Source organism: Scyliorhinus canicula, chromosome 6, assembly GCF_902713615.1.
Source record: "Scyliorhinus canicula chromosome 6, sScyCan1.1, whole genome shotgun sequence".
Lineage (NCBI taxonomy): Eukaryota > Metazoa > Chordata > Chondrichthyes > Carcharhiniformes > Scyliorhinidae > Scyliorhinus > Scyliorhinus canicula.
The window spans coordinates 101,041,669-101,061,726 of record NC_052151.1 but is presented as its reverse complement, the minus strand read 5'-3'; the positions used below and the strand labels follow the sequence as shown (position 1 = coordinate 101,061,726).

Below are 20,058 nucleotides of genomic sequence, written 5' to 3'. Positions count from 1 at the left end.
GATGTGCGGGTTAGGTGGATTGGCCATGCTAAATTGCCCGTAGTGTAAAGTTAATGGGGGGATTGTTGGGTTACGGGTATACGGGTTACGTGGGTTTAAGTGGGGTGATCATTGTTCGGCACAACATCGAGGGCCGAAGGGCCTGTTCTGTGCTGTACTGTTCTATGTTCTATGTTCTATGTTCTATCTACTTGCAAACCTTTGTACCTCTGTATATCAAGCTCACAAAAATGGTAACTTTATAATACCACCATGAGTGGTTTTCCACCATGCAACTTCAATTTAGATAAATAGAGAGATTTTGGCTGTCAAATATGAGCCAAGATCCTCTTCAGTTACTTACCAGATAGGTAAAAACTCTTTAGCTCTGCACGTCGGATTTCTTTCCTTTCAGCAGTTTTCCTTTTATTGTTTTCTGCAGTATTGTCCCCTGTTCTCAAATAGCTTTTTGAATTATCCATAACCTTTTCATGGTCAACCAAATGTAGTGAAGTTACATTGAAGTTTTCTTTGGAAACATCTTGACCAGCTTGTATTTTGTGCAATGGTTTATCAGCCTTGCAACCCGAAGGTTCCTCTTCCTTCTGTTTCAGTTGCTTTGTTTTTCTCTTCAGCCTTAAAATAAAAGACTTTTATGAAGATTTGTTTTAAAATTTTAATGAATATTTGTTAAAATGTTACGTGGAAATTGGACATTCAGAAATTATACCAATTATGAAAGCTACGAGTTTGATTACTCATAGTATGTGACGGCCAGAATGGATTCTAAATTTTAAAAATAGGCATAGCGTGAATATGCTTTCATATACTTGTTTAACAAAAATCTATCAATCTCAGGTTTGAAACTGGCCTACACAATATCTTTTTAGGTTCTAGATTTCACCTGACATTTGCTGACATCACCCCCAAAATGGCCTTAGCTATAATTTTCAGTTTATACCTCCTTATTCTGAACTCAGCATGGCAGAGGAAATAATTTCCCTCTACCTACCCTATCAAATCCTTTAACAAACTTAAACACCTCAATTATATTATCCCTTAATTTTTTATACTTGAAGGGATGCAAGTCCAGTCCATGCACCTCATCCTCAGAATTTAATCTTTTTAGTTGCAATATCATTCCAGTGAACCTGTGCTTCACTCCCTCTGGGACTAATATATCCTTCCTAAGGTTCAGTACCAGAACAGTACACAAGGCTCCAGATTTGGTCTAACCAGAGCTTTACACAACTGTAGCATAACTACCAATGCTTTGCATTCCAGCCCTCTTGAAATCCAACATTTTATTAATCAATTTCATTACTTTTGTACTCATCCACTCATTTGGGATTCTGTAATGGACCTCTAAATCTCCCTGGTCTTCCACAGTTCTTAGCTCTTCACCATTTAGAAAATAGTATGACCAATGTTTCTTCAGTGCAAAGGGAATGACATTGCACTTCCCCCAATTGAACAGCCGTCAAAATAGCTTCACCCACTACTGACCTCATTGTAACTATTTGCTCCCATCTATACTATTTGCTGTGTCACCTTAACTTGGTGTTATCAGTAAAATTAGGCATTCAACTCTATTCCTCCATACAAGTCATTAATAAATAAGGAAAAGTTGAGGGCCCACTACAGTTTCCAAGAGACACCACTAGTCACATTCTTCCAAATGGAGTATTCTTCTCTTTGTCCAACCATTTAGTCAGGACACTGGGAGAATTCAACTACTTTTTTTCAAACTGTGCACAGAATCTTTTACACGATAGTGGGGTCAAGTTTAGAGATGTACGAGGCAGGTTTTGTTACACAGATGGTGGTCAGTACCTGGAGCGCGTTGCCAGGGGAAGTTGTGGAAGCAGATACATTAACGGCGTTCAAAAGGCATCTCGACAAACACATGGATAGATTGGGCATAGAGGGATAAGGCACTAGGAAGTACTGAGGGTTTTGGCCAAGAGTGGTATCATGACCGATACAGACTTGGAAGGCCAAAGGGCCTGTTCCTGTGCTGTATTGTTCTTTGATAGAATACAATTTAATATCTAATTTGAAAGACATCATCTCCAACAATATAGTATTCCCAATCAAAAAGTATCAACCCAGATTTTGTGCACATGTCCTCAGGTAGGAGCTCAAACCCACAGGCTTCTGACTCAGGAGACTTGTGGCAAACAAACATCAAGTTGCAGCATTATTCAGTTCCACTCTTACAAATATACTCAGTGCAGTTTTCTTTCTCAAATTTTACATGAGGCATATAGAAGTCATTATTCAAGATCTATTCCAGAGTTTTCACCCATGCTCCAATACTAAACATTCCTCCAGTAAGCAACACAAATGATTAACATTAAAAACATTAAAATAATTCGCACCTATTCACACTTGATTAAGACATGTCCTCCATTTCATACTTGACACACAAGAGAAATGTCCAGTTTTTCAGTTTCAAATTGGAGATTTTAGTTTAGACATACACCAAGAAACTCGACATTACAGTGCCTCTTCCTTTACAGCAAAGACAAAAGCAATCCTGCAATGTCTGGCAAATTCATACTGCCCCTTAATGCTTCAGCCTCCTGTGCGTAATGAGAGTGACCGCACATTTTAAATTATTGTTGTTGGCTGTGATATATGGAAGAGTTAGTCTACTATAGGATGAGTTTCAATGAAGTGAATCTGGAATCTCCTACTGCACATACTGGCGACAGTTAACAATTCAGTTTTCCAAACTGAGGTGACTTAAAATTGGCATGTCTAAAAACCTACAGGCCCAATTCCAGAATTTTTATTTTACTCTTGCTCTCAGCAATGCCAAACTTGAGTAAAGTGAAAATTAATGAAAACCACTCGTCTCTAAATAGTCCCCCAGAGGAAACAATTTGGCTGTTAACAGGACGCATACGTTTACAGAAACCTTCAACTGCGAGCAGTGCTTCTCTCCTGATCTACTTCAAGTATCTTCAACACTTTTGGTTCAAACCCAAACACAAGAATATCCCTTCTGCCTCCACCATTCGCTCTTATCCCATCCCCTCCACCTCACCTACAACAAAAAGAAGCAAACAAAAAACAGAAGAGGCGATGAGAGGGGGAAACTAAAATAAAAATGTTTTCTGGTTAGTAGTCTCCCGATTAAGGTCATAAAGGAATTTCCATGCAGCAAGTGGTTAGGATCTGGAATGCACTACCTTGCCTGGTACAATTGAGGCTTTCAATGGGAATTGCATTGTTATCTGAAAAGGAAAACTTTGGACAGGGCAACAGGACATCTGAAAGGCAGCAATCATTTGAAAAGCATGGCACATTCAGGATATTTGACAAAGAGTGCCAGCTGATTTATTGGGAATAGACTGTACATTTAATTATTTTAATGAAACAATTTAGTGTGGCTTTAAAAAAAAGTATTTGTCTGAAATAGTAAAGCATAAATGTATCATAGAATGGCTGCAGCATAGGAAGTCATCTGGCCTGTGCAGGCCCTCTGAAGGAGCACTTCACCATGTGCTACTCCTCTGCCATTTCCCCATAGCCCTGCAAAGTTTTGCTTCTTAGATAATGAGCCATTTCCTATTTGAAAGCCTCAACTGAACCTGCTTCTACCACACTCTCAGATCGTTCATTCCAGATCCTAACCGCTCGATACATGAAAATAATTTTTCCTCATGACTCCAATGCTTCTTTACCAATTATATTAAATCTGAGTCCTATGGTTCTCGATCCTTCCACCAACGGGAGGTTTTTCCCAAACCCCTCATAGTTTGGAATACCTCTATCAAATCTCCGCTCAACCTTCTCTTCCTCAAGGAGAACACTTGCAACATCTCCGATCTATCCACATAACTGAAGTTGCTCATTCCTCGAACTATTCCTATTATATTTTCTAATTCTCTCTAATACCTTCACTTCCTTCTTAAAGTGTGGTGGAGAGAATACTCCAGTTGAGGTTAACCAGCGTTTTATACAGTTTTAACAGAAACCTTTTGCTTCTATTGATAAATCCCAGGATGCCGTATGCTTTAACTACTCTCTCAACCTGCCTTCCACCTTAAGTAATTGTCTATATATATATATATATATATATATGCAAGTCCTTCTGCTATGCAGCCCCATTATAAACTTGTGCCCTTCATTTTACATTTTGTTCTCTGATACACTATGACGGAAGGTCGGAAGTGAAGGAGTTGCAATCCAAAGTAGAAAGTTGCTCTGGATTTTTAAAATTATATACCACACTAGAATAGGTGCTGAGAGCTCAGAAGATAGTAATGACACCAAGTCTGGTTTCTTTTTCAATCACCGGTTTTTTGGCAGTGTCGTGATCAGAAGACGAGAAGAAAACATTTATAATATATGCCAGCTCATCCTGGGTACTACACTTTTTAAAAATTGACAAATGGCTGGGCTGATACAATGGCCACCGTTGACCACATTATGGTAGTTTTGGAACAGTTAAAAAAGAAAACAGTGGCTAACACATTAAACCCCTGGAATGTAACGTTCCTTGCATTGTGTAAACATTCCAAACAAACTAACACAAAGGATAGTAGACGAGGCACCTGCACCAGCTAACTTATGGACAGTGACTCCTGATCAACAGCATTATGTTAATGGTTCTACAGTTACCTGCTCAAAACACTATGGGCGCGATTCTCCGACCGTGTTGTGCTCTGGCTTGAGCACAACGCTGCCAGTGAATGCCAGGAGAGGCTTGCAGCAAGCCTCCCAATAGGCCCAACACCTCGTGAGATTCTCCGGAGACCCATGAGACGTTGGGAGTCTGAACCCCACACCAAATGGCGGAACCGAATGACGTTCGTGGAAGTAGGTCATAAACCTACTTAAGACCTACCTACGCGGGATCCACTGGCGTCTCTCGGCTCTCCGGGATCCCTGGGAGGCTGCAGCTGGGTGCCGGTCAGTGCTGGTCCACACAAACGTGGACCAGGTGGAATGGCACCTGGGGGTCTCCCGGGCCATCGGAGACCCCAGGATGGTCAGGGTAAGTGCAGGATGGCTCCCTGCCCCTCCCCCTGGAACATGGCACCTTGGCACTCCCCAGCTGGCACCTTGGCACTGCCACCCTGACACTGCCAAGGTACCCAGATGGCACTGCCAAGCCAGAAAGAGCACAGTGCCAGGGTGGCAATGCAAGGGGGCCCAGGTATCTGCCAAGGGTCATGCCCAAGAAATGAGGGTGGAGGGACGGTTTGAAGAGAGTGCAGGAAGGTAATTAGGGGCCTCCGGGAGGTTTGGGGATGGGGGGGGGGGTTGGTGGGTTGGAGTCCTAGAAGGGAGGGGTTGCTGTAAGGAGGGTAGGGGGGACCGGTTTAACCTTAGAAGGAAACAGGACTCCAAGATAGCAGTCTACCATTTACCAACTAACAGATTGCAACAGAAAGAGTTTCCCAGGCCTAAATTGCATGCCCCTCTCCTCCCCCTCCCCACAAATCTACAATATGTATCAGTGGAACATCAATACGTATAGCAGTAATTCATCCCTACATGTCTTCCCCATTGTGAACAACAGTGCTTCTGGAAAAGTGGATAACAATTTCAGCCTGTTAACCTCTGAAGGAGTACATCACTGGACTTTTTTACTTCTGGCCAATGTTTCAAAAGGATTCATGCCCAGCTTGCTTGTACACCCTTGTAACCAACAGCAGAACTGACCTGAACCCTTATGTAGATGGTTCATCACCAGCCAACAGGAAGCATATGACAGGTCAGATATGAATCATTCAGCTGCTTTCTTTCAAATGGACAGCCAAGATGCTACTCTAATTTTGCTCAAATGGTCCTGTCTCAGCGCCTTAGTGTCAAAGAACTACAGGTTTAAAACCATTAACACATTTGGTTGGTGAACAGTTACCCACCATTTAATTAGTTTGAATCATAGAATAGAATCTCTATAGTGCAGAAGGATGCGATTCAGCCCATTGAGTCTGCAACAACCCTTCGTAAATGCACCCCATCTAGACCCAATCCCCCACCCTATCCCGATACCCCCAACCAACCTTTGGATACTTGGGAGCAATTTAGCATGGGCAATCTACCTATCCTGTACGTCTTTGGACTGGAGGAAACCGAAGTACCCGGAGGAAACCCAAGCAGACATGGGGAGAAAGTGCAAACTCCACACAGTCACCCGAGGTCAGAATTGAACCCAGGATTGAACGCCACTGTTTCTAACTCCTATTCAGATTTATTGCATGGTGGCCCAATTCTGGTTTATTTCTGGATATTTTAACATTTGAAATTACGTGGTGAGGTTTCACATTTCAGCACATGCTCACAAGAGGGGTCACAATATGCCAAGTGACAAGATCAGTAAGAGTCAGAAACCTAGTATAGTAACAGAATTAGCTGCAATTAAAGGACAAACGTCAAGTAAATGAGAAAAAAGGGATGAGTAGTTCAAATGAAAATACATTTGTTGGCTGTGCTGCAATCTTAACAAGATTGTGTGACTAACGTAGCTTAAACTGATGAAAAGTGTTGGGTTATTTTGTGTTGCCTTAGTATAATGGATACAAAAAAGGGCTTGACATACCAAATTTTTTTAATTTTCAGGAAATAGCAAAATTTCCAATGAGATTATTCAAAAATTAAATGTATATGTTTCTCTAACATTAAAACATTGGTTCAAAATAGTCTGCTAATTCCAAAATAAAACAGGGCTAAACAGTATTTATTTGTCTAAACAGATGTTGAGTATGAATTTTAGTGTCCGGTGCGATGTTAGGTACGTAGGCTATCCATCCAAACAAAAGGCTGATCAAAACAAACAACATGTTCCTCCGACAACAGTGCTGACTGTACTCAAATAGCATATTCTTGCAAAACCCAAAACTTCTACTGTTAGATATACTTTCACAATTAGGCAGAACTTGTCAAACAATTGTGAATGTGCGAAAAGCTGCACTAACAACCAATTTAAGATACATGGGCAAGCTCTGGCTAATTTACAGTTGAAAGAAATGATATTCACCTGCAAACAAAAGGAATATGTTCAAGCTTTGTATTATTTCTGAATTACCCCCCAGAAGCATGGGAGCCTTTTGTTTCCCATTGCTTTCTCCTTGGCAACTCCTTGGCCAGAGCCAAGTTGTCAACCAATCTGCACACCTTTCTCCTATAGTATAAATTGTGCTCATTTGAAAATTGGCATTCTTGTATTTGTTTTGTTGAGTGCAAGATGAAAAGCTTCCGCAAAATATCTCTTTTTAGGATTAAACAGAAGTTTGTGACACATGGCAGATATGTAAGCTTTTACACAGATACAGTTGGCACCACTTATACTGTCCTTAATAATCAGGTGATGCATTTAATTTGGCATTAACATATGCGTCAGTTAGGAAAGTGCTGCATAAATCATATTAAGTATTTGACTGATGGTGAGGAGGCTACTCCGAGTCAGATCCTTCATGCAAGCCCAAAAGGGGGCTGGGAAAGAGAGAGGTGAGATGGCTTCACACCTGCTTGTGGTATGTGCATTTGCAAATAAGATCTGGCGAGAGTGCAATGGTATTTGTCAGGTTTCATCCCAAGCAGCTCTGTGATGCAGGACTGTGCTCTACGGGATGTTCCCGGACACACACACCGAGACAAATATCAACTGCTGCTGGAGGATCATGAACATGGTGAACGACACCCTTTGGCCTGGCCAAAGCTTGTTCATCTTCCAGTGCAAAGAATTGCCCTTGACCAAGCGTTGCAGACATTCCAAGGTCCATGACTACGTGCTGAGGGGCGCACTCAATCTTGGAGCAGCCGCCACCAAGACACAACAAAGAAAGGCCACTGTGTAAGGTCTTTCCGCAAATGTAGGGGCTGGTAACAGCGTAAAATCCCTCGGACTGTGGGCTTAATCACAACTATGTAACTGATACATGATTGATGTATATAGTTTGAACAGAATTGTACACTCTGGAATTAAAGAGTGCATCTTGACTTCTGGAGAATATTAATTTCATTGCACTTTACTGTTATGACAATTTAAAATGTTTTTGTAATATATCTTTCAGATTTTTATGAATTTCTTTTTTAAGTTTTCTGTTTGTTTTGGGCAGTTGAAGCAGTTGCTTCCTCTTGTTAAAGTACAATGATCTATGATTAGGTCCTTTCAGGCAACTTCACCATCACAGAGAGCAAACAAAACTTCTTCAATTGCTGCTTGCATTTACCTGCAACAGTTATGAAACCAACTGGATCGCTGTATGCTCCAGCCTTGAACTTCAGTATAATATTCCTGTGTCCCCACTGTTACCAAGAGCAAACTTTCGCCAATGAGCAATCAATGTTACCTATTAATTAGCTACTTTAAAAAGAGGCTTGACAGTTATTTAAGTTATCATCAAGATGTAATTATAAACTCATTGCAGGTGACTGGACGGTTGAGTAAGCAGTTAGTAAGGCATACAGTATCCTAGGCTTTATTAATAGGGGCAAAAAGTACAAAAACAAGGTGGTCATGTTAAATACACTAGTTCAGGCTGAGCTGGAGTACTGCATCAAGTTCTGGGCGGCACATTTTAGGATTGCAAGTAAGATTCACACAAATGGCTCCAGCAATGAGGAAGTTCAGTTACAGAGCTAGATAACCCGAACTGAGGCTGAGAGGAGATTTGAGAGCTAATCAAAATCATGAGGGTAAATAAACTGCTTCCACTGTTGGAAGGATTAAAAGAATGAGGGCACAGATTTGAAATAACACAAGGAAAAACATCTTCATACAGCAAGTTGTTAGGATCTGGAATGCACTGTGTGAGAGTGTGGTGAAAGCAGGTTCAATCAAGGCACTGAAAAGGGGATTGGATTGTTATCTGAAAAGGAAGAAGATGCAGAGTTATGGGAAGAAGGCGGAGGAAATGGCACTAGATTTTCATTTCATTTCATTTTCATTTCATTTCATTTTCAGGTGAATGGCTAAGAGAGCTGGTACAGACATGACGGGCTGACTTGTCTCTTAACTTCGCTGTAACAATTGTGATTCTGTATACATTGATGCACAGTCACATTCTTAGTTCAATGCCTTACTGCAATGGCAAGTCCAAGATAGCACTGTCCTGCATCACATTGCTCACTTTGAATTTTCACCTTGAATCAGTGACCCCAGTTCTCGATTCATCCACCCATGGAACAGTTACTCCCCATCTACTCTGTCCAGGCCATTCAAGATTTTGAGTGCCTTTATCAAACCTCCTCAATCTTCTCGGGTTGTTACAGCTCAATCAATGAATGTGTTCCCACAATGCTGTTAAGTAGGGAGTTAAATAGATTATGGCCCAACAAAACCTAAAGACGGTATTTGGCTTGAAGGTGGTGTTCTCATGCATCTGTTATGTTTTTAAATAGTGTAGATTGTGCATTTGAAGCCTTGGCAGATTGCTTGACAGCGCATCGTGCAGCCAGGGTATATCAGAGGAGGCAGATATTCTGAGGGGGTATTGATTAAGCAGAATGCTTTATCCTGGATGGTGTTGAGTTTCTAAAGCATTGTTGCAGCAGAACCTATCAGACAAGTGACAATTATTCCTTCACTTTCGATTAGAATCATAGAATTTACAGTGCAGAAGGAGGCCATTCAGCCCATCGGCTCTGCACCGGCCCTTGGAAAGAGCACCCCACTCAAGTACACACCTCCTCCATCCCATCCCCTTAACTCAGAATCCCAATTAAACTTTTTGGACATCAAGGGCAATTTAGTATAGCCAGTCTACCTAACCCGCACATCTTTGGACTGTGGGAGGAAACCGGAGCACCCGGAGGAAACCCACGCACACACGAGGAGAACGTGCAGACTCCACACAGGCAGTGACCCAAACTGGGAATCGAACCAGTGACTCTGGAGCGGTGAAGCAACTGTGCTAACCATTATGCTACCATGCTGCCCCCTGGTGCTGGTCCCTTAGTGCTGGGCACTGGTGAGGAAGCAGATTTGAGAGTGAGTCAGCAAGTTGGCTACTCGCCACAGAATACAAAACCTCTGGCCTTCTCGTATCAGCAGCTGATTCTTTGGATGACCTTATTGCACTTTTAGGTCAATGGTGATCCCCATGGTGTTGATAATGGGAACCTGGCAACGCCGTAGAATGTCATGAGGAGGTGGCTAGATTCACTCTTGGACACAGCCATCATCAGTTACTTATGTAGCATTGAGGGTTACTTGGCACTTATTAGCCCAAGATTGAATATTGTCCAGGTATTGCTGCATGAAGCATAGAACCGTAGAATTCCTACAGCGCCGAAGGAGGCCATTCAGCTCATCGAGACTGCACCAATCCTCTGAAAGGGCACTCTACCTAAGCCCACCCCGCACACTGTACGCCTCCTCCCCAAACCCGTTACCTCACATAACCTACACATCCTTGGACGCTATGGGCCAATCGATCTACCCTGCATATGGTTGGACTGTGGGAGGAAACCAGAGTGTCTGGAGGAAACGCACACAGACACGGAGAGAAAATGAAAATTCCAGTCACCCAAGGCCAGAATTAAACCTGGGCCCCTGCCGCTGATGCAGCACTGCTAACCAGTGTCACTATGCTGCCCTACCTTCTTACCTTAGGAACTACAAACTGAGAAGAACGCTGTGCAAGCTGTTAACTAACAGCCCCACTTCTGCCTTTATGATGGTGTGCCATTAAAGAAGTAGCTGAAGGCAGTTGAGCATAGAACGCTATAATATGAAACTCCTGCAGTAATGTTCAGAGACTGAAATAACTGGCTCTAACAATCACAAAATGCAAACACCATGCCAGATCCTTCGGAGTGGAAATCAGATTATATCCCTATTTGGGCCAAGGCTCACATGAAATCTGGGGCTGAATGATCCTGGTAGAACACAAAATGAGAATTAGTGAACACTTGGGCTGGGATTCTCCCTTCCGGGGACTAAGTCCCCACGCCAGCAGGAAAACCGGCAGCAACGACTCCGACGTCAACAGGCCCCCAAGGTGAGGAATTCTCACCTGTCTCGGGGACTACGTGGACACCGGAGGGGTTCGCGACGCTCCAGCTGGCGCCGAAGGGACGTCCTAAGTTCACGCACGCGCCAAAAGGCCAGCGTGATCCTGCGCATGCGCGGAACCGCCTGCATGGTTCCGCGCACGCGCAGACCGGCCGGCATATTTTGCCTCTTCTCCGCGCCGGCCATGGTGAAGCCCTACAGGGGCCGCCGCGGAAGGAAGCAGTGCCCCCACGGCACACGCCCACCCGCAGATCGAAGGGCCCCGATCGCGGGCCAGGCCACCGTTTGTTTTAATGTACAATATCCCTATTTTGCGTGAAATCGTTCTTGAAGCAAGGTCTCCTTTCCTCACAGTCTTACAAAATTAATATAAAATATTGGGAGTTTCTGTCCAGTATACTGTTGGGGTCTGGTCTTGGGCCATAATAGGTAGCAATATTGATTTACGCCTATCGCTTTCCTGATGTTTGGGAACAGACTAACTGGTGGTACAATAACCACCAGGTTGGATTTATGCTGTTTTCTTTGTGGACAAGACACACCTGAGCAAATACAGTCAGGTATAGGCCATGTTGCCAATGTACTGAAATTGTTTAGCTAAGGACATGGCTCATTCTATAGCTTAGGTCTGCATGGTCATGCCACAGGGACATCATTGGAGTGTGTAGCCTTTCTATGGTTTTGGCTGATATGTTTCTCATCCATATTCTCCTGCCTTCTGTCCATAACCCCTCATCACCTTATTAATCAAGAACCTATCTATTTTTGTCTTAAAGACACTCAGTGATTTGGCCTCTACAATCTTCTGCCGCAACAATGAGTTCCACAGATTCAGCACCCTCTGGCAGAAGAAATTAATAAGATCACCTCTCATCCTTCCAAACTCCAATGAGTACTGACCCAGAGTCCTCAATCATTCCTTATATGACAAGCTCTTCATTCCAGGGATCATTCTTGTGAACCTCCTCTGGACCCTTTCCAAGGCCTGCACACCTTCTTTAGATACGGGGCCCAGAACTGCTCACAATGCTCCAAATTGGGTCTGACCAGAGCTTTTAAAGCCTCAACAGTACATCCTTGCTCTTGTATTCTCGCCCTCTCGACATGAATGCTAAAATTACATTTGCCTTCCGAACTGCCGTCTGAACCTGCATGTTGACCTTAAGAGAATTTTTTTTATTCTTTATTAAATATTAATAATCTTTATTGTCACAAGTAGGCTTACATTAACACTGCAATGAAGAAGTTACTGTGTAAAGCACTTAGTCGCCACATTCCAGCACCTGTTCGGGTACAGAGAGGGAAAATTCAGATGTCCAAATTACCCAAAAGCACGTCTTTCGGGACTTGTGGAAGGAAACCAGAGCATCCGGAGAAGCACCCGGAGGAAACCCACACAGACACAGGCAGTGACCCCCAAGCCAGGAATCGAACCTGGGACCCTGATGCTGTGAAGAGAAGCAGCAGTGCTAACCACTGTGCTACCGTGCCGCTAAGAATGTGGGCGTCGAAGGCTGGGCCAGCATTTATTGCCCATCCCTGAGGGCACTTAAGAGCAACCACATTGCTGTGGGTCTGGAGTCACATGTAGGCCAGGCCAGGTAAGGATGGCAGATTTCCTTCCCTGAAGGACATTAGCGAACCAGATGGGTTTTTAACGACAATCGATAATGGTTTCATGATCGGCATAATACTTTTAATTTCAGATTTTTATTGATCTTTACCAGCCTAACTCTGCATATGGGCCAGGAAAACAGACAATTCGGAAACCATTTACATATTTCAACACTCGGTGACATATTGAGTGCATGTATAGAAGCTAGCAACAGACAGTTTTTTTGCGGGTTGGCCATTTGTATTGTGAACTAAACAATGCCCTTTATGTGGCTTGATGTCAGAAAAACGGTGGGATAGTGCCTCAATGGTGTGAATCAGATAAAAACATTCCTGGAAAGACTACAATGCAACTAGAAGACTTGGGAGAAAAAGTTATTTTATTCTCAAAAGGAACTCTTTATTCCCATGTGAAGAAAACTTGCAATTTTCACAAAGTCTTCTCAAAGTACTGCTTGCTGCCTTTTCAAGGCTACTTTACTTAGCTTCACAACGGGGCTGATTTTTACGAATTCACTTGCAAAGCTGAAAAAAAAATGTATCATTCAACGCAACACAATATGATGGAAGCCCTCCATCAGACAGAAAACCATAGTGAGAGGAGCGCAAACCTGCCCATGCGTGTTCTCTCCCTCGCTCCTGTACCCAAGCCAAGTTGGAAGGTTGACATAAATAAAAACTGGAAATAATGGAAATACTCAGCATGTTAGGCAGCATCTGTCAAAAGCCCGTGGCTTGAAATGTTAACTCTGCTCACTCGTCACATCTGCTGCTTGAATTGAAGATTTCCAACATTTTCTGTTTTTATTTCAGATTTAGAGCATCCGCAGTATTCTGCTTTCCGATTAGAAGGTTAACAGTCCAGCCAAAAACTAAAACAAAGTCATAACATGGAAGTAGATGAGTCACCAAGGATTTAATTGATCCTTGAACAAGCTTTTATTCAGGATTATTTGAGCAGTCAGCATTGTTGGAATTACATTAGCCTTTTCGAAATTAATTCCGGTTTTTTGAATTGCACGGGTTAGCACATATGATAATTTGATACACAGCATAATCAAATTTGTTACTTGAAACATCTTTTCCCAAAAGGTAGGGGAATCTAAAACCAGAGGGCATAGGTTTAAGGTGAGAGGGGAGAGATACAAAAGAGTCCAGAGGGGCAATTTGTTCACGCAGAGGGCGGTGAGTGTCTGGAACGGGCTGTCAGAGGCAATAGTAGAGGCGGGTACGGTTTTGACTTTTAAAAAGCATTCAGACAGTTATATGGGAAAGCTGAGTATAGAGTTCTATGGGCCATATGCGGGCAATTGCCTCCTTGGTGCCAAGGTCCAGGGTAATATTGACCGGCTGAAGAAGACGTTGAACTGTTACAGGTCATGGGCACAGTCTCAAAATAAAGGGTAGGCAATTTAGGACTGAGATGAGGACAAATTTCACTCAGAGGGCGGTCAATCTTTGGAATTCTCTGACTCAAGAGGGCTGTGAAGGTTCAGTCGTTGAGTGTGTTCAAGACCGAGATCAAAACATTTCTACATATAAAAACATTAATGCAAATGGGGATAGTGCAGGAAAATGGTGTTGTATTAGGTCAACCATGATCTTATTCAATGGTGAAGGGAGCTCCAATTTCTCATGCTCTTATGTTTAATGACCTTTCATCAGAACAATGCTTTTCAAAAGAAGTAGGCAAGCAGCTGAAGGGGGAAAAAAAATGCAGAGCTACAGTGAAAAGGGCCAAATCGGACTGGTCAACTTGCTCTTGCAGAGAGTCAGCTTGGATATAGAACATAGAACAGTACAGCACAGAACAGGCCCTTCAGCCCTCAATGTTGTGCCGAACAATGATCACCCTACTTAACCCGTAGACCCATAACCCAACAATCTCCCCATTAACCTTGCACTACGGGCAATTTAGCACGGCCAATCCACCTAACCCGCACATCTTTGGACTGTGGGAGGAAACCGGAGCACCCGGAGGAAACCCACGCACACACGGGGAGGACGTGCAGACTCCACACAGACAGTGACCCAGCCGGGAATCGAACCTGGGACCCTGGAGCTGTGAAGCATTGATGCTAACCACCATGCTACCGTGAGGCCCCAAATGTAATTCCCTGACCGGGAATCGAACCCGGGCCGCGGCGGTGAGAGCGCCGAATCCTAACCACTAGACCACCAGGGAACTTGGGAATATGACAGGCTGGATGACCCCCTTCTGCACTGTAGACACTCTATAATGATATTCCTACTCTGTAGAACAACAGCATAAAGGAATAACAGATCATGACATGATGGGATATGCCCAGACTGCGAGTAAACACAAAGGGTGCTATTCCCCAGTCTCGTTGTGCTCTCGCTCAAGCGTAACTGTGAATAACAGAAGGGGCCAAAAACGAGATCCGCATCAGACACCAAACGGTTGGCGATGCAACCGGCCCACTCCCATCGGCGAAATCAGGATCTTGACTTAACGTGTCGAGAAACCAATTATCACCACTTAAGCCCTATTTCCATTAATGAGAGCGACCCCATATCCACTGGCCTCCCATAATTCAGCGGCCTTCCCAGCATGTGCTCACGCTGGTGCCGATTAGTACTCCTTTTGAAAAACGTGAACCTGGCGAAAGGGCTTCTGCAGGGTTCAGAGGAGGCGAGTAGCCATCTTTACTCACAAAGAGCCCAGGGGTACTGGGCTTGCCACCCCAGTGTATTTAGAAATTCTTCCGTGGAAACGCACTAAAAACTTAGATAATAAAATCTGCTAAGTTTTTATTTTATTACAAAAGTTTACATATCACAGCAGAATCTCATTTGTATTTAGATGTACCCCTTTTCTTTTCATCAACGATCTGTATTGACTTTTGCCCTAGCAACATCCCTGAAAGAACTTGGGCAATTGAATGTGACCCGTGAATGTAATAAAATTTTAAAAAATTTTTAAACTTAGCAGGTTTTATTATGTAATTTTTAGTGCGTTTTTACGGAAGAATTTCGAAATGCACTAGGGTGGCAAGCCCAGTACCCCTGGGCTCTTTGTCTGTGAGTAAAGATGGCTACTTTACTTTGGGCAAGGTGAGACAATCAAGGTGAGACAATCAAAGCTGCCAATCAAACGAGAAATTGAAAACCGTTTCAATTAATTGTTCCACACAGCTAAATATATTGTTGAGTTTTTAGATAGCATCTTACTATAGAAATTTTAAAGCCAAACCTTGTAAAACTTTTACATGCAGTAATAGCAATGTAATTGTATTCAGTAAATATTGCCTTTCAAAATTTATAAAGCAACCATAGCTGAACCACTGAATTACAAATTAGGTAATTACCAAACAGCATTAGTTGGAAAAATAACTGGATTTACAAACATCTCAAACAGGGAAAGAACTAGGTCTACTGAAGTTATGTATGTTGGTAAATATTATTACAGTACAACTCTCAACTTTGCAACCTGCGCTTTTCATTTGTGCTCACTTGTGGTTACTGTTTCTACACAGATTGGTTAACTAATGTGTTAAGTCTACTATGAATACTATAATAAAAATGTCATGTCAATTTATAGTATCACAGTGTACATCAGACATCTAACTCGTTCCCTTAATTCCAATTGTAAACACCAGGAGGCGAGTCCCAGAACAGCAGAATTCTTTTTCAGCTGTGGTTGCCTTACCATTCCTTGTTTTCAGTGTGGCTGCTACTAAATTGATCCAAATTATTTAGGTGTAAATTCAGAAACATTTATACATTGTGGCAACTAAGAATTAGTACGGAGTCAAAGCATTTTGTAAGCATTTCAGCAAATCATTTATTTAAAAACTGAAATAGATCATTGAAAAAGAAAAGAAAAATGAGTTAATAATTACCATTTTTGCACAGCTGGAGGATGGGCCAGTGACTTGCACAACACAAAGCCAACAGCAATGATTGCTGAACAGTTGATGTGATTGTGACATAGGTGATTTTACATCACCCTGGCTTCCTGTCCAGATATGTAACAACATAATCTTCCCAATGCTTAGTTTTTCCACCAATTTTCTGCAAACTTATCAGTGCAGTTTTAGTGAGAGGCTGCAGAGTGAGACATATGGGGACGACATGTGAAGCAGCCCGAAAAGTCAAAACAAAATTTAAACTAAAGCTTTTTCATCCGCAAGTAGCATGTACAATATTGGGAATACGGCAGTTTTTAAAAAACAAATCAACCAGACTGATGCTTTGAGAAGCGTTCCAGTGACAGTTGAGGATACAACACATGCATTCACATTATTCGCTCAATCAGGTCTCTATATTCACATGGAAAGTTTCTATCCTACATCGCTGAAATAAAGCCAGATTCTGGTGGCAAAAATAAAATCCAATGACACTTAAAGCACTTGAACAAGAAGATATCATGGGACTATCCTGCAACTCCCTCTCCCATGACATACGGCAAGTAGTAATCCTTAAATCATTCAACAAATGTTCTAAATTATAAATATATAACAAGAGCACATAGATGAACAATAATCAGCATATCTCATTCACTTACTTTACTCCCCTTTATGCTTTAGCACTGCTAGATGAGAGGCATTGGTAGCAGAAACTGTGTATAAACCCACTCATAGAATCATAGAATTTACAGTGCAGAAGGAGGCCATTCGGCCCATCGAGTCTGCACCTTGGAAAGAGCACCCTACCCAACACCTCCACCATGTCCCCTCAACCCTGTAACCCCACCTAACCTTTTTTGGACACTAAGGGCAATTTAGCATAGCCAATTCACCCGGGCTGCACATTTTTGGATTGTGGGAGGAAACCGGAGCACCCGGAAGAATCCCCTGCAGACACAGGGAGAACGTGCAGACTCCGCACAGGCAGTGACCCAAGCCGGAAATCGAACCTGCGAGTCTGGAACTGTGAAGCAATAGTGCTAACCACTATGCTACCATGCCGCCCCTCCTCTGACATCATAATTATGTCTACGATTCCAAGATGAAATGAAATGAAAATCGCTTATTGTCACGAGTAGGCTTCAAATGAAGTTACTGTGAAAAGACCCTAGTCGCCACATTCCGGCGCCTGTTCGGGGAGGCTGTTACGAGATGAGGATAATGATTTCAAGTAAAGTTATCTTCTCATTACCTTATGAGGCAACTCAATAAAAATCACACACAAGTCACCTTATTTGCTTACAGTTTATATTGCTCATGCATGCTCCACAATCAATTCCCTCCAACCACTCCTACTGTAGATTTGCCCTCTATTTCCTGCAGCCCATAGCAGTGAAACACAAATCCGTACCCTACCCAAACATACCTCTTCGGGGTTCCTCAAGCCACCCCTCGCACCACCTCTTCTGGGCACACCCCAGGCACAATCCGTGGCACAGGCAACCTAGTAACTGGATATCTTGGCACTACCAGCCTGGCAGTGCCACCCAGGCACCAGCGAGGGTGAGATCCAGATCACAACGTCTCACAAGATGTTAGATCTTGCAAACATTGCAAATCTCGCACGGCCTTGTAGCATCACGAGGCCGCTTGATTGCACCCGTGATGTTGTTATGAGAGGAGCAGGAAAGTTTAAATTTTATTTTAGGATGACAAGCAAGGGAGACAGAAATCAATGTGACTTCTTACTACTGGTTTCTATCCCCTGGTGAAATGCATGTGCATAGGCAGTATTAATTTTGACTGCAATGCTCTGCCCCCAAATGAATATCTTGCAAAAACTCACTGCCTAATCTTACATTAAGAACGGCTAGTTGGATAAGCGACAAGTGGCGAGTGAAATTCACTGACTGTGGAACTGTATCTAACACAATGTATTCTTGAGAAAAGAGAACAAAATTTGGTCGGAGGAGAAACTGTGGATAGGCACTGCTTGGATAATTTGTTGAACGGTGCACAGAAAAATATTCTCCTGTCAGCTGATGGAGCGAGGAAGGGTACAAAATCACAACATTGCCAATTGTCTCATGAGATCCACATAAAATGGGTGTCAAATATCTGGATATGCCCATCCCATGGATTGCTCTGCTAAAACTAGAGGCTATGACAATGATATGTGCGGCGATTCTTTTTGCTGAGCCCTTGGTGGCTTCCTGATCTGAAGGAAATCCTTATTTTCTGGTACAAAAAGACAGACTCAGTCTCTGTATTGGTCATTTGGATTATAATTTTCCTGCTGAGATGCACCCGTAATGAGCAGGTGTTGCCATTCTAATTGGATTCTTGATTAAGGCCCTGGGGACTGAGCAAAACAAGTCAGGCTCAGCATCAGTATCTCAATTAATATGAAGATGAATACAAAGAAACTAGTGAAGGGAAGGTAGACTGAAGAAACAAGATAGTAATGATAAGGAAATTAAACATTGGAGGAATATGTGCTTGGGAGATGATGTGTCTAGAAGAAGGGGATGGAAAAGAAGACAGAAGAAATTATGGGCTAGTTAGAATATGAAAATCAGTTTGGAGGGGAAGAGCTTGACAGTGTTAAGATGCTGGAATCAAGAGCAAGTTGTATGGTAACGTAAACATGATCTTATTGATGGCACAAAAGCAAAACCGAGGGTGTTTTTCGAATATGATGTAAAAGGATAGCAGAGTATTAGCTAGAAGCAATGAGGTACAATCCGTAAGCAGCAAAAGCATGCTGTAGCATTGAAACCACTTTAGACATTACACATGCCCTGCATACCAAATTTGGTACCTTCAGCAGATGGTGAAATGGATCCCAAGTGGGGGAAACAACAATTTGGAAATCCAAAGCTGATATGATGTCAACTCCCTCAAATTATTCTCCGAACAGGATTTTGTTTAGCAGGAAACCCAGGTCATTTATGCATATCAAGCAGAAGTGTAGAATTATTTTCATTGCAACTGATCTCCAGTTAGTCTGTTACCATACATCATTGTTTGGCATTTTCCTCCATCCTCTTGCTATAAATTTCCACTTCTCCCATAGGCAAACCGACACCCTGTTATAAGAATTATAGATGCCCTTTAATAACAACTGTCCATTCTTCACATGCTAAGTCAGAGTAGAGTATCGGCCAACTACCTAACTCAAAAAGGTACAATGCTAATAGTCATTTGGTAGTACAGAACTTGAATATTGCTGAAATAAAAAAGAGAAATGTTGAATGAAGCTTGCAAGATGTCTTGCACTCATTAAGACATCTTGCAAGAATACCAATAAGGGGAAAAAAACAATTTATACTTTATGAGAAGAAAGTGCTGATTGGTTGGCAAGCAGATTCTGATCAGTAGAGACATTGCCATGGAAAATGCACCAGATACTGACAGTTACCTGCCAAGCATTGTTAAAATTCAAACCAGGTAACTTGCCCTGGATTAGTCAAGACATTTGAAAGACTGGCGGAACGCATAAAATAGCATGTCCCAGCTTCTGGTCGCAACTGGCAAGGTACAGACAGTACCCAGCTAGCCTGTGCATTCCAAACTGAAAGTGTCCAACATTAGATGTGATTCTGTGAACAAAATTTG

The 20,058-nt window shown here is 42.6% G+C and overlaps 1 protein-coding gene and 1 non-coding gene across 10 annotated transcripts in view; both read right to left on the bottom strand.

Moving 5' to 3' along the window:
* The window catches only part of LOC119967347 (nuclear receptor coactivator 7-like), a 169,463-nt gene that overhangs the window by 96,869 nt on the left and 52,536 nt on the right, over positions 1-20,058 (bottom strand). For 7 of the 9 annotated variants that reach the window (XM_038799744.1, XM_038799746.1, XM_038799751.1 and 4 more), the window contains one exon: positions 344-615. The exons of 1 other annotated variant lie outside the window; for it this stretch is intronic. In XM_038799744.1, the coding sequence (XP_038655672.1) occupies positions 344-615 (272 nt within the window). Of the gene's footprint in view, positions 1-343; positions 616-16,434; positions 16,579-20,058 lie in introns of those variants that run through there. One more of the 9 variants, XM_038799750.1, reaches the window with a different exon arrangement.
* trnae-cuc lies at positions 14,685-14,756 on the bottom strand. The gene has a single exon. It is a non-coding gene; the product is annotated as a tRNA-Glu (tRNA).